We start from the raw sequence: 14,932 nt of genomic DNA on the forward strand, positions 1-14,932 counted from the left end.
ACCCCTCTATTTATAGGCCTTGAAAGCTTCTTTGGATGCCAAATTTCCTTGTTCACTAAATATCTCTCGTTTACAATAGTCTCCTACCTACCAGCAGGGTATTTTAGTCCATTTTCTGCTTCATCCATCAAACGGCCGTGACGCCTTCACGACTTAGCTTCGTCTCAACGCAAGTTTCGCGATGATACCACGTGGATCCATCTTGCAATCTTGACAGCCAGTAAGTCTCTTCCGCTTTCAATCTCTCGGGCCGCCTTGTCACTTGCACCAGCATCCCTTTTGCTTGACTTCGTCAACACGTTGACTTCATCCATCTTCTATGCTTTGCTTGACCTCTACATGTACTGCTAGGATCATCCTTGACTTCATCCGGGCTCCTTGATCATCCGGCACCAAGCATCCTGCTTAGCCCCGATCCCGCTATTGACCGTTAAGTTGCATCTATCACCTACACACCATAAGATAAGCAAACATATATCTCCAAACCATCTTCAATTAATCCAACTCAAGAATCTTTAGTTGTCAATATAACCCGTAGAAATTGTGAACACCAGATGTTCCGATCTACACACTGTAACATCTGATATGTGTAACCTCCTTTGTTATATGTGCTCTTCATCGGAACATCTGGTGTAACTTTGGGAGTACTCACTGAAACTTTCAGTGTCAACATCGGAACTTCTGATGTTCAGTACAACACAGAACTCTTTGAAAAATTCTTCTCTGCAAGAAAGGGTCTGGCGTCATCACCGGAACTTTCGGTATTCAAAGTCCCATTTTCCCCCGAAAATTTCTTCTCCGCAAGAAATGGTCCGGTGTGCATAAAACCCCAACACAGACCTTCCGATGAGGACCGAAACTTCCGATGTGTACAATTTTCTGAAATCTAAAATAAAAATTCCAACATAATTTTCTCTCAAACTTTAGTTAGATATGATCACAATTGCAATACATAGCCACTCTTATACAAACCCAGAAATCATCAAATCAAAATAACAACTTTATCAATCACTCATCATAAATAAATCAATGCATATTTTAACTTATTTTCTCAACAACTGCTGAAATGTTTATGGGATGAGTTCTTGTATCATTGTACCTTATCCCTCCATGCTCATCAGCTCATGTGGCTACCATCGGGTGTTGAAAAACTCATAGATTCATGGTGCCGAGTTCAAGATAGCGTGGCTCATCAGCTCATGTGGCTACCATCGGGTGTTGAAAAACTCATAGATTCAAGATAGCGTGGCTCATCAGCTCATGTGGCTACCATCGGGTGTTGAAAAACTCATAGATTCATGGTGCTGAGTTCAAGATAGCGTGGCGGCTGACATAGAGTTTGAACTTGGATAGAGCCAGCATAACTTATATTTAGGTCTTTTTTATTTTCTGTTTCTGTTTCTGATTTTACTATGCTAGAAGCTAGAAGACAAAACAAATAAGGTTTTAGAAAAGTGGTTTCTGGAGAGATCAGAAGGTTGTTTACGAGGAAAATGAAATAAAGTTGAGAAGCTCGCTAAGAGCTGCTTTTTTAAAAAACTATGTGCTAAAAAGTCAAAAATTTATTATAGAAGCCAACAACCTATTTAAAAACAACTTTTAAAACAAAACAAAAACATAGCTTTTAAAAAAAAATCTAAAAGTAGAAGAAAAAAATAGCCACTTAGACTCATCTCCAATCAAACAAAAACAATAGATCCGCCTTGTGATTATGCTCGTGGAGGTGCCCTGTCTCTTCATCAGCATCTGATGCATTTCTTTCGCCTTTTGTGTTCCTGGTTGCGGCAAAGCTCATCATCTAAACAGAGTGGATGCAGTTCAACCTCTGGCTTGCTGCAGCTAATATCAGGTTTAGCTGCTCTGCTTCTCTGAGATATAGAGTGACACAGGATTTCGGCTCTCTGCCAGGGTTCAACTTACCATTCGCCGGTCGGTTACCGAGGTGGAACAATAATCGAAAATTTGCGATAACCACTCAAAATTTGAATAAAATTTGGATAAAATTTGTTTGATAAAATTTAAAATTTAAGAAAAAATTCGTGAAATTGACCTATCGGTAACCAGTCGAATGGGACCGGTTACCGAGCGATTTTCTTGATCTATCGAGCGGTTTTTTTGAACTGTATTGTCGGTAACCACTCAGTTTTGTCGGTAACCGTTCGGTTTTCTTGATTTTCAGTGAAGTTCAACAAAAAATTCAAAAATTATCTCAATCTTGTAAAATCAATAACTAATTCATCTGAGCTTCAAATTAAGTGAAACAAATTTTGTTGGTTTCTTTATAACATGATCTACATGATAAAAGTATTTATACTCATAAAAAAGTTCAAAATTTTCTGTGAGAAAATGTATTTGTTAAACCAAGTTAAATGCATAGTTTACTCTTTGCTAATCCAAAAATCATGAAACTAATTTTGTTAGTCTTCTTACATGATCCTATGTGTTTTAAAAATACATGAACTCATGAATTAGTTATTTTAACATGCAAGATTGTGTAAATATGTTGCGACTAGATTAATTCATAACTGACCCATCACTCCTCAAAAATTAGTGAAACCACTTTTATTAGTTTATTTATACTATGATTTACATAAGAAAAATAATAGTAGACATGAAAAAGTTAATTACAATGCTGTTTCTTAACATATTCACTTTATGCTTGTTAACTTTGTAAAAATCATAGAGAAATTAATAAAACTCTAAATAAAGTGAAATCAATTTTAAAGATCCTCTTAAGATACGTTCTACATAATAAAAATATGTGTTTGCATGTAAACTTTTCCTTAAAATGAGTTAATAACGGAATCGCACGCTTCAACTTTTTTCTTTTTTTCAAACTTCCTCTCTATAGAATATGATGCAAACGATATTATTTTTAAAATTGTTTTCACAGAAGGTCTTAGAATTGTGTCTTATTTTTTTAGGATTTTTTTATTTTTTTTTGAATTTTTTGAATTCAAATTTGGTTGCCATTCGGTTTCTGAAACCGAGTCGAACCGAGATGCCCGATTATCGTGCATTTTAGTTGGTTACCGACGAATTTTTAAACCCTGCTCTCTGCTGTCGTGTTCGTTTTGCTTCGCTTTCGTGGTTTAGTAGGGTAGGTGGTGCACATTAACCACCAGTGTTGGCAAATGTCTATTTGTTGAGAAGACTTGGAAGTGGTCAGCAATTAAAGCATGACAGACCCCGTCAAACAAAAAAGTTTAAAGCATGACAGATTAACAGCTGAGACGTCTAGGTGCAATGGCATTTCAAAATTGCATACGTATTTAGATGTTCTTTTCCCTTTTTGCATGGACTTAAATCAGATGATTCGATGTAATACCGTTTCACACTTACTATGCTATACTTTTTAAGCCATTTACTGCTTTTCAAGCCCGTATATGATATAAACTCAGAAACATTACGCAACACTCACCACTCGCCTCCTGTGAAACCCGTAAGAGGAGCTCTGGTATTTTGCCCCCGAGTTCTGTGCTGTGAACTCCCACAGTCCCAAAGGTGCCCTGCTTCCTCTCTTCTTCTTCATCATTCATCAGTATGTATATTTCATACAACTCTTTGTCTTATCTCTTGGCTAGCTATGTGAAGTGCGATTCAGGAGTCATGTGTGAGAAGTTGCTTCAGTTTATCTCCTGTTTCGCCTCTGTTCTTAACTTGTTCATGCAGATATGTCTAGTTTTGCTTTCCGGAAAACATGATTGTTTTCTGAAACATATTTATGCCGAGAACCTGTTTCTGTTCCGCTTTTTTCAGGTAACAGAGGTCATACATAGATATGGGTTCAAAGCAAGGTATGGAACTTGGCATGCTCATATCCTTTGTGTTGTTAGCATCGTACCAAGCAGGAAGCATCAGCTGCGCAAAGCTCGGCGCCAACGACGACACGGACGTGATCTCCCTGCTGGACTTCAAGCGCGCGATCACGAACGATCCGGCGGGTGCCCTGAGCTCCTGGAACGCCAGCGTCCACTTCTGCAGGTGGAACGGCGTCAGGTGCAGCCAGGCGCATCCTGCGCGCGTCGTGGCGCTGGACATGGCCGGACAGACGCTAGCCGGGCGGGTATCTCCTTCCCTCGGGAACCTGACGCGCCTCACTTCTCTCACGCTCTCCGCCAACAAGTTCTACGGCGAGATACCCCACCTCGGCCTCCTGCGCGAGCTGGAGTTTCTTGACCTGAACGACAACCTGCTGACGGGACTTGTTCCGGATTCACTCGCAAATTGTTCCAAGTTGAGGACACTGAACCTCATGAGGAACCGGCTTGTGGGCGGAATTCCCCGGCAGATAGCTCGCCTCTCGAACCTGTCATCGTTGAAGATCTCGTTCAACAATCTAACCGGAGACATCCCACGAGACCTCAGCAACATCACTTCGCTAGAACAGATCAAGCTGGTGGGTAACCAGCTAAAGGGAAGCATTCCTGATGAGTTTGGGAAGTTGTCAAAGTTGACATACTTGGTGCTTGGCCAGAACAGGTTGTCAGGTGAAATCCCACTGGCAATCTATAATCTGTCTTTGCTCTATGAGATGGCCCTGGAATTGAATATGCTGGTCGGTGAGTTGCCATCAAACATTGGTGACACCCTTCCTAACCTCCAGTATCTTACCCTGGCTATCAACATGTTGGAAGGTCACATACCGTCCTCTCTCGGCAATGCGTCCGGGATGTGGTTGATGGATTTGTCAGGTAACAGGTTTACAGGACAAATTCCAAATTCTTTCGGTAAACTTCGATTCCTGAGTAAGCTAAACCTTGAGAACAACAAGCTCAAAGCGCAAGACGATCGAAGCTGGGAATTCCTAGATGCGTTGAGCAATTGCAGTGTCCTCCAGTTGTTCTCCGTTTACGGAAACATGCTACAAGGAGCACTACCTAATTCAGTTGGTAACCTTTCCTCCAGCCTAAACGTCCTACTGTTTGGTGGCAACAGGTTATCTGGGTTAGTCCCCTCAAGCATAGGCAACCTTCATAACTTGACTGAACTAGGACTTGATGTGAATGATTTCACTGGTAGTATTGACGGATGGGTTGGAAAGCTGGTAAACCTGCAAGGTTTATTTCTTGAGAACCTTTACAGTACATTATGATACTAGATGATGGAGAATATTATTATTGTGATCCAACCGTTCATTTTAGTAGGTATTATTGTAATTATCTTGATACCCTTAGGGGTAATTACGTCATTGACTGACCGGACTTCGGACTTTCGCCACCCATCATCGACCGACCGACGGAGGGTGGAAACCCTAATAAATAAAATGAACAGAATAAGTGAAAGCTTATCCGAAGAATAAACTAACATTTTGATCTTCCCTAATTAAACATATAATTTACAAGTTTATCATAGTTTTTTTTTCCAATCCTACCCTTATGATACCCATGATACTCTTTAATGATACACATGATACTGATGGGCGATAGAGTATCATTGGGCCAATCTAAACCACCGGATGAAGAAAATGAACGGTATACACTCATTTAGGTGTACTGTAAAAGTCCTCTATTTCTTAATGGGAATAGCTTCAAAGGGCAAATCCCATCTTCTATCCGCAATCTTACCAAGTTGTCAGCACTGAACCTAACGGATAATCGATTCGACGGTTTAATACCAACCAGTTTAGGAAGCCTTCCAGAACTCTCACTATTAGACCTCAGTTGTAACAACCTCCAAGGCAGTATACCAAGCGATGTTTTGACAGTAGCAACAATGGTCGAATGTGTGTTATCCCATAACAATTTGGAAGGTGTAATACCGGAGGTTAGCAATCTTCAGCAGCTAACGAAACTAGAACTTTCATCTAACAAGCTTACCGGGGAAATTCCTACAACTTTAGGCACATGTCAGGAGTTGGGAACCATCCGGATGGATCAGAATTTTCTCTCAGGAAGCATTCCGACATCTCTAGGCAATCTTAGCAGCTTGACCACCCTCAATCTTTCGCGCAACAATTTAACAGGTAATATCCCAGCTTCTCTAAGCAATCTACAAGTTCTCATTCAGCTGGATTTGTCTTACAATCATCTCAAAGGAGAGGTACCGACAAGCGGAGTGTTCAAAAATGTTACAGCAGTTTCACTCAAAGATAACTGGGATCTCTGTGGGGGTGTACTTGAGCTGCATATGCCTTCATGCACTGCTGCTTCTCAGCATACAGGACGATTGAAAATTTGGGTTAAAATATTGATCGCCATATCTGGTTTTGTGGCGCTATTCATATTATCATTATACCTTATACTCCGCTGGAAGAAGGCCTTCAGAATGCAACTACCATTGGTTTCTTCCGGTGAGAAATTCTTTAAAGTTTCCTACAAGGATCTAGCTCAAGCCACAGAGAATTCGCAGAGTCTAACTGGATAGGGAGGGGAAGCTATGGTTCAGTTTACAGAGGGATGCTAGTCCAAGCAAACATGGTTGTGGCTGTGAAGGTTTTTGACATGAGCATGCAAGGCGCTGATAGAAGTTTCATGTCAGAATGTAAAGCTTTGAGAAGCATTCGGCATCGCAATCTTCTTCCAATCCTAACAGCGTGCTCAACAATCAACAACAAAGGCGATGACTTCAGAGCTCTAGTTTATGAGTTCATGCCGAATGGGAACTTGGATGCTTGGTTGCACCCAAAAGGCAACATAAATGTTCCGAATCATCTAGGCCTATCTGAAAGAATAAACATAGTTGTTGACATAGCTGATGCATTGCAATATTTACACTATGACTGTGAGAATCCTATTATTCACTGTGATTTGAAGCCCAGCAATATCCTTCTGGATCATGATATGATTGCTCATTTGGGAGATTTCGGCATTGCAAGGTTCTACCTTAAATCCAGGCAGCCATCAGTTGGAGATTCGAGTTCGATTAATTCAATTGGTTTGAAGGGAACTATAGGGTATATTGCTCCAGGTACTAATATTTACCTAGCTTTATATTTGATTTAGGTGACGATCAAGTGGTTCTTTACATTAACTATAACTTCTGTTCCACTTTCTCCCTGATGTTCAGAGTACGCCGAAGGCAGCTATGCATCAACTTCAGGAGATGTGTACAGTTTTGGGGTAGTGCTAGCAGAGATACTTACAGGGAAGAGGCCAAGTGATCCTGTGTTCTGCAATGAGCTGAACATTGTCAACTTCATCGAGAAGAATTTTCCAGACCAGATACTTCATATCCTTGATGCTCAGCTCCAAGAAGAATGCCAGGAGTTTGCTGGAGCAGGTTTGGAAGAAGAAAACGCTGTCTATTCGTGCTTGTTGAACCTGCTAAGAGTGGCACTTTCCTGCACACGTCAGGCGCCTAATGAGCGTATGGACACGAGAGAACTTGCTGCAGAATTGCACGCAATCAAAAGGAAATCCATGTCTTTGACATAAGTTATTCTAAATGTGCTGTGTACTAGTAGGATAATAATGTCACTAATATTTTTCATCATACAAGTCATGGGTATATGCAGTTACCTCCAGACTGAATAAACATTCGATTCTTACTCATAGTTGCATTAACATTAGTCGAGTATATTCGAACTCGAAATTGTATTTGTATTCGTTTGCAAAATACACGAATAGGCATGCGTCTAGACCCTTGTTCCATTCTATCGTGGGACTGGGCATGTGGCGTGTCTGAGTGGGCGTCTCGTTGCCGGACCTGGAAATTGGCCTCTTTGCAAAGTGGAGCGCGACCCTTCGGTCAGTTGGTCTGGATGCGAACTTGGACTTAGTACCCGATACTGTTTTCTGTTTCTGACCACCTGAAAATGCGTTAGGGCCGCCCCGTCGCTAAGGGCGAAGCTACATGTATCTTAGGTGGTACACTAGTATTAGAGTGAAGAAATTTTTTATTAGTAGTCTACTTATATTGATTATATAAATTTATATATGTTATTAGATGTACAGTTAAATAGCACCAGAGTCATTTCGAGTTAAACTTTGGCTATTTATATCGATCATATAAATTCATGTATATTGTTAGATGTACAGTAAAACAGAACCAGAGTCATTTCGAGTCAGGGCTTTGCCTCCGCCCATTGCTCAGCTGTCCAGCGGAATTGAATGAGTCATATATTTCGGAAAGCACTCAAGAGTCCACCATGCGACAGCGTCAACGGCTGATAAAAGCATTTGGATTGGATCAGGGCCCGCAGATCTTCTACTTTAGACCCACTTAGCCAAGCGTAATAGCAACCTCTGAGTGCTGAGATAAAGAACCTATTATTCCTTTGTTTCAGTTTGATAGTATATCACAATGGTGATACATGACTAACTTGTATGCATCGCTTCCAAAACTCAAACCTGGAAATGAACTCAACGAATTAATTCTTTGGAAGTGAAAATGGACTTTGTTTTACCTGTACTAAAGTCTCCTCCTCGAACTCCTCAAGCAGGTTCCTCGCCGGGGCGGTGGCGGGAGGGGTGAGGCTGTCCTCGGCGTCGGTCTAGACGGCGTCACCGGCCTCACCGGGGCGCGCCCATGCGGCGAAGTCGGTGCCAAACACCTCCTTCCCGCCCTCGTCAGTGGGCTCGACCTCGTACGTGTTCTCGAAGAGGCACCGCTCGCCCGGCGCTGCGCGGGGTTCGTCTTCAGCTGGAGCGCCGGCCCCACGAGGGCGGAGACCCGCTGCCCCAGGCCAACCTCCAGGACCCACCTCGGGGAGGAGGCGTCGTCGCTAGCACCCCCGTTGTCGACGAAGGCGTAAGTCGCGCGGCGCTTGGCGGCACCCAGTGCACGGAGGGCGAGGCGCCGCCGACATGGAGGTAGAGCTTGGCGGCGGTCGGGCGCTGGTACTTGAGATCGAGCGACCTCAGCTTGGTGTCGAGGCCTCTAGCGAAGAAAGGGTGGCGCCACGGAGGAGGTCGCCGTCGCGCTGGCCCGCGCTCGCAGCGGGCTCGGAGATGGGGGATCGGGCGTCGTAGTCCTCCTCTTCGTCGGAGGAGGTGAGGTTGAGGTCCTCGCGACTGTGGGAGCTGCCCATGGCGATTGCGGTGGAGGGGAATTCGGTTTGGGAGTTGGGAGCTGCGACGTGGGGTGCGGTGCGGGACAGGATGTGATAAGAGGTGGGGAAAGTGAGGTCGGAGCCGCGAGGGAGCGGGTATGAGTAACTGTACAGTCGTGTTAGGGGAGGGGGGATTTTTTTTTATTTTTTGTCGGTAACCTCACGTAACAGAATCGGTTTCAGAGTCCAAGTTCGATGGACCACAGATTTTTGTAATGAGTTAAGTTCGATGTTGATTTTTTTTTTTTTGACGGTAAGCACATGTAACTGAATTGGTTTAAGACTCCTAGTTTGATCGTGTTAATTTTGTTTGACGGTAGACATGTATTCGAATCGGTTTCAGACTATGATATGGTTCACAGGATGTTTGGTTGAGAGGCCTATATATTAAAAAAGATATGATGAAACTTTGCATTGCTTTTTTTTCTCCGTCAACCTGTATTGGTGCTGCAGGTTTCTTGCTAGGTATTTGTAATCTTCGTCGGCTCTCATCAGTTATGTATTACGGAAGTATCTGACAGTTTTTGCTTTCTTGTTGGGTTTTCATTGACCTGCATTGGTTCTGCGTTGCAGAAGAATCGTTCAGATTATTTTTGTCAGATTGGTTTTTGTGCCGGTTTTTTTGAATCTCACCTCCGTCCAAGTTTTTCGTCGGAATCAACCTGGCCGCACCATCATCTGGTTACTATGGTATAACATCCTGATCAGCTGACTTTTTATTTGTTTGGTGGTCTTTCAGCTTCTGCCTGTTGACTGGTAAGTTTATTTGAATAAGTAAAAGATAAATTCTCTAAAATTAGTTTTGACCAAAAATTAGACGCGGAATTACTTACTCATATATGTATATTGCCTTTAGCATTCTGACTCTGAAACATATGTTAATCATTGTAGTAACTTGACAACTTCAATGTTTATTTTAATTACATTTTTTATGGATCACCAAAAAAGAATTATTGTTGTTCCTATTCAGTTTAAAAAAAATACTATTTTTGGAAATGAAATATTATAAAAAAAACGTAGGCAAACGTGTTCACTCTTATTGGAATACTGTGATAAATCTGTGTTTAATGATTTATTATACGAATTCTTCTTCCAACGAATGTACAACAATCCGTCAGATACTAAGTTTAAGTTTGATACACAGACTAAGTTTAAGTTTCATTCACAAGCTTCCCAAAAATTTTATACAATTTTGTAATTATTTAATTCTATCTTTCACCAAAACTTTTACAGGTCTCAAACAACTTTCATTTGACAAGCTACCTTCCATATTAACAAATGTTCATATCTCAATCAGGCTCAATCAAGCTGCCCAATGGAAAACCAGCAAAAAGAAAAGGCATCAATTTCTAGAAAGAGGAGGAAAGAACAAATGGAACTAAAAAAGATGAAAAAAAGAGCTATGACTACAGATGAAACAAAGGAAACAAAGGCAAGATTGGCAAGAAAGAAGAGAAAAGAAATACTTCAACAAAAGAGGAAAGCAAAGCGTTCAAGAATAGACAATAGAGAGATAGATGAAGAGACCAACAACCAATCTACTAGCGCGAATTCATCAGAAGTTGATAGTGAGATATGGAACTTTGGAGAACCAACATACAGATGCAACTATTGCAATGCTTTGTTATGGTACAAGGAACGACTAAAACCCAAAAGATCAACTACAAAGCCAGCTTTTGGAATATGTTGCAAACAAGGAAAAATCAATTTGCCTCCACATAAGAAGCCTCCACCTTACCTTGAAAACCTGTTAACAGGTGAAGGAACAGTTTCAAAAAACTTCAGAGAAAACATCAGGAATTACAACTCAATATTCTCATTCACATCCACAGGAGGAGTTATGGATAAAGAAATAAACAAAGGATATGGACCATACGTTTTCCGCATGCATGGCCAGAACTATCATCACATTGGAACTCTTCTACTTGAAGAAGGCACCAAGCCACGATGGGCGCAGCTATACATATATGACACAGACAATGAGGTGGAAAACAGAATAAGCGCATCGAGAAGTGGCGAGGGGAAAACACCGGTTGATCCAAACATCGTTGCCAGCCTTCAAAACATGCTTGATGAGAACAATATTCTAGCTCAATCATTTTGAATGGCAAGAGACAGGTTCAAAAACCTAGACTATCATGATTACACTCTGAAGCTAATAGCACAACCAAATAGAAATGGTACGCACGGCTTGCCATCAACATCTGAGGTTGCCGCACTGGTCGTCAAAGATCCAACAAACGAGACTGAGGGACGTGATATAATTATTGAGTTCAAAGATATGAGGCCTCAGAGGATATCAGAAACTCATCCAAAGCTCATGTCACTGCAATACCCACTGCTATACCCATATGGAGAAGATGGATTCAAACTTGAAATACCATACAAACAAAAGGAAGGAGTTACCTACAAAAGAAACTATGTAACTATGCATGAATACTACGCATATTATCTTCACCATCGTCGTCAACAATCGATTGCGTTGCTAATGACAGGACATTTATCTCTACAATTCTGGGTTGATGTTTTCACATGTATCGAACAAAACAGGCTTAATTGGATAAGACAAAATCAAGGAAAGTTAAGGACAGAACTGTACAGCGGCTTGCAAGATGCAATTGAACGTGGGGACAATCGGACAGAGCAGGTTGGAAAAAGGATAGTATTACCCTCGACTTTCACAGGATGCATAAGAAATAAGCTCCAAAACTTCCAAGATGCAATGGCGATATGCCGTTGGGCAGGATACCCAAACCTTTTTATAACATTCACATGCAACGCAAAGTGGCCAGAAATCCAGTATATGCTAGATGAAATAGGAAGCAAACAAAAACCAGCAGATCGACCAGAAATTATAGACCGAGTCTTCATGATAAAACTAAGAGAGCTACTAGGAGACATAGTGGAAGGAAAACACTTCGGAGAAACTACATCAGGTATGTGCCATAAAAAATAAAATGATATGTTCATTTTATTAAAATTTAAAAAACAAACAAACTAAACTAACTACTTTGAAATTGAAATTCCAATGCAGTTCTCTACACAATAGAGTTCCAGAAAAGAGGACTCCCGCACGCCCACATATTGGTATTTCTTAAAGACAAGAGAAAGTTCTATGATCCAACACACATCGATGATATAATATGTGCTGAAATCCCAGACAAGAATGAAGACCCAAAAGCCTATGCAGCTGTTGAGAATTTCATGATGCATGGCCCATGTGGAGAAGCAAACCCAAATTCTTCATGTATGATGGACAGTAGATGCAACAAGTACTTTCCAAAAAGATACAACTCAGATACTACAATCGATGAAGATGGTTTTCCAATATACAAGAGGCAAGACAATGGGAGAGAAATCAAAAAAGGAAATACAACACTAGACAACAGATTTGTCGTGCCCTACAACAGGAATCTGTTGGTCAAGTTTCAAGCTCACATAAATGTCGAGTGGTGCAATAGGTCTAGGTTGATCAAATACTTATTCAAGTACATTCACAAAGGCGATGACTATGTAGTAGGACTAATAAAGAAAAAGGACAAATCGAACAATGAAATTGACGAGATTAAGAAATACCTACAAATGAGATACATATCAACAACTAAAGCATGTTGGCGGCTATTCCAGTTTGAACTAAGTTATCGAGATCCACCTGTTGAGAGGCTAAATTTTCATCTAGAGAATAAGCAACAAGTTATTTTTCCAGATTCGACTGATATTGATAAGATACTAAGAAAGGAGGCAGTGAAGAAAACTAAATTTACTGAATGGATGGAGGCGAACAAGGAGTACGAAGAAGCAAGAAGATTAACATATGCAGATTTCCCTACTAAATGGGTCTGGATCGCTAAAGATAACAAATGGAAAAAGAGGAAAAAAGGATATGCAATCGGAAGGATATACTATGCACATCCTGCAAGTGCAGAAAGATACTATCTCAGGATGCTACTAAACACTGTCAAAGGATGCAAAACATATGCGAACATAAGAACAATAAATGGAGTTATTCATCCAACATTTAAATCAGCATGCCAGGCGATGGGATTCCTTGATGATGACAAAGAATGGATAGAATGCATCAATGAGGTAGCTAACTGGGCAACAGGAACACAGCTACGCAAGCTATTCACCACCATATTATCCCACTGTGAAGTTACTGAACCCAAAAGACTATGGGAGTCTACTTGGGAAGCTTTGTCCGAAGACATCCAACACAAGAGAAGACTAATCCTAAATTTTCCAACACTGCAACTGAAAGAATCCCAAAAGAAATCATATACTTTGATCAAAATAGAGAAAATAATGCGACAAGCAGGAAAGTCACTAAAGGACTACTCAGGAATAGAACTGCCAAACGCAGATGAGCTAGAACAACTTGGGAATCGATTGATAAACGAAGAGCTTAACTACGACAGGGACCTCTTGAAGAATGAGCATCTCAACATACTCAACAATCTAAATCCTGAACAGAAAAAAGCATACGATGGAATCAATCGACAATAATCTGGGAAAGCAAATATTTGTCGAAGGCTACGGCGGTACGGGAAAGACATATCTATGGAAAGCAATCACGACGAAACTATGATCTGAAGGGAAGATAGTACTTGCAGTAGCATCATGCGCCATAGCTGCTCTTTTGCTCCACAATGGGAGAATAGCACACTCCAAATTTCACATTCCCATTAACATAACAGATGAATCCACATGTGAAATCAAGCAAGGTTCCCATCTAGCTGAGCTCCTAAAGAAGACATCACTGATATTGTGGGATGAGGCTCCAATGGCGAACAGAAATTGTTTCGAAGCACTCGACAAAAGCCTCAGAGATATACTCAGGTTTACCAACAATAACAGCGACAAAAAACCATTCGGTGGCATGACTGTAGTGCTGGGGGGAGACTTTCGACAAATCCTACCAGTGGTGACAAAGGGAAGGAGAGAACACATAGTGAACGCATCCATCAAGCGTTCATATTTGTGGCAACACTTTGAAATTTACATTTTAACAAAAAACATGAGGCTCACCTGCACATCTCACAACATAACGGAACAACAGGATGTGCAACAATTCGGTGAATGGATACTAAATATAGGTGATGGAAAAACAACATCAGATGAAGGAGAAGAATGGATCAAAATACCAAGTGACCTACTTCTACAAAAAGGAGGCAACCCCAAAGACGCAATCGTCAAAAGCACGTACCAAAACTTACTGGCGAACTACCGAGACCCAAAATTCCTAGAAGAAAGAGCCATACTATGCCCAAGAAATGAAACAGTTGAGGAGATAAATGAGTACATTATGAGCCAAATAGAAGGTGAAGAAGTAACATACCATAGCTCTGACACCGTTTGCAAAGCAACATCAAACAGTAACGAAATTGAGCATATGTACCCTACGGAATTTCTCAACAGCTTGAAATTCCCTGGAATACCAAACCATGAGCTGAAGCTGAAAGTTGGCTTGCCGGTGATGCTCCTTCGAAACATCAACCAGTCAGCAGGTTTATGCAATGGAACAAGAATGACAATCACTCAACTTGGAAATAAATACATCGAGGCAAAACTAATTACAGGAACACATGTGGGCGATAAAGTATACATACCTCGAATCATCATGTCACCAAACGATTCTAAGTGGCCTTTCATGCTGAAAAGAAGACAATATCCTTTATCAGTCTACTTCGCAATGACAATCAATAAGAGCCAAGGCCAGTCACTAAACAAAGTCGGGCTATATTTACCTAAACAGGTATTCTGCCATGGACAACTATATGTGGCGTTATCTAGAGTCACGAACAAAAAAGGACTAAAGGTGCTAATCAACGACATACAATGTCCAGCTGAAGATACGGCAAAAAACATTGTGTACAAAGAGATCTTCTGATTAATTTTCATCGGGGAAAAACAAAAGGCATCATCAATCTCAAACAAAAAAGG

General features: G+C 41.1%; 1 protein-coding gene and 1 pseudogene across 1 annotated transcript; both read left to right on the plus strand.

Moving 5' to 3' along the window:
• The first annotated feature begins 3,263 nt into the window (after positions 1-3,263).
• Positions 3,264-7,616, plus strand: LOC133924541 (receptor kinase-like protein Xa21; annotated as a pseudogene).
• Positions 7,617-11,714: 4,098 nt separating this feature from the next.
• On the plus strand, positions 11,715-13,495 carry LOC133925540 (uncharacterized). Its single transcript, XM_062371434.1, has 2 exons — positions 11,715-11,928; positions 12,027-13,495. The coding sequence occupies exons 1-2, from the start codon at positions 11,715-11,717 to the stop codon at positions 13,493-13,495; spliced, it is 1,683 nt and encodes a 560-aa protein (XP_062227418.1).
• Positions 13,496-14,932: the final 1,437 nt, after the last annotated feature.

This window comes from Phragmites australis, chromosome 7 (assembly GCF_958298935.1).
Source record: "Phragmites australis chromosome 7, lpPhrAust1.1, whole genome shotgun sequence".
Lineage (NCBI taxonomy): Eukaryota > Viridiplantae > Streptophyta > Magnoliopsida > Poales > Poaceae > Phragmites > Phragmites australis.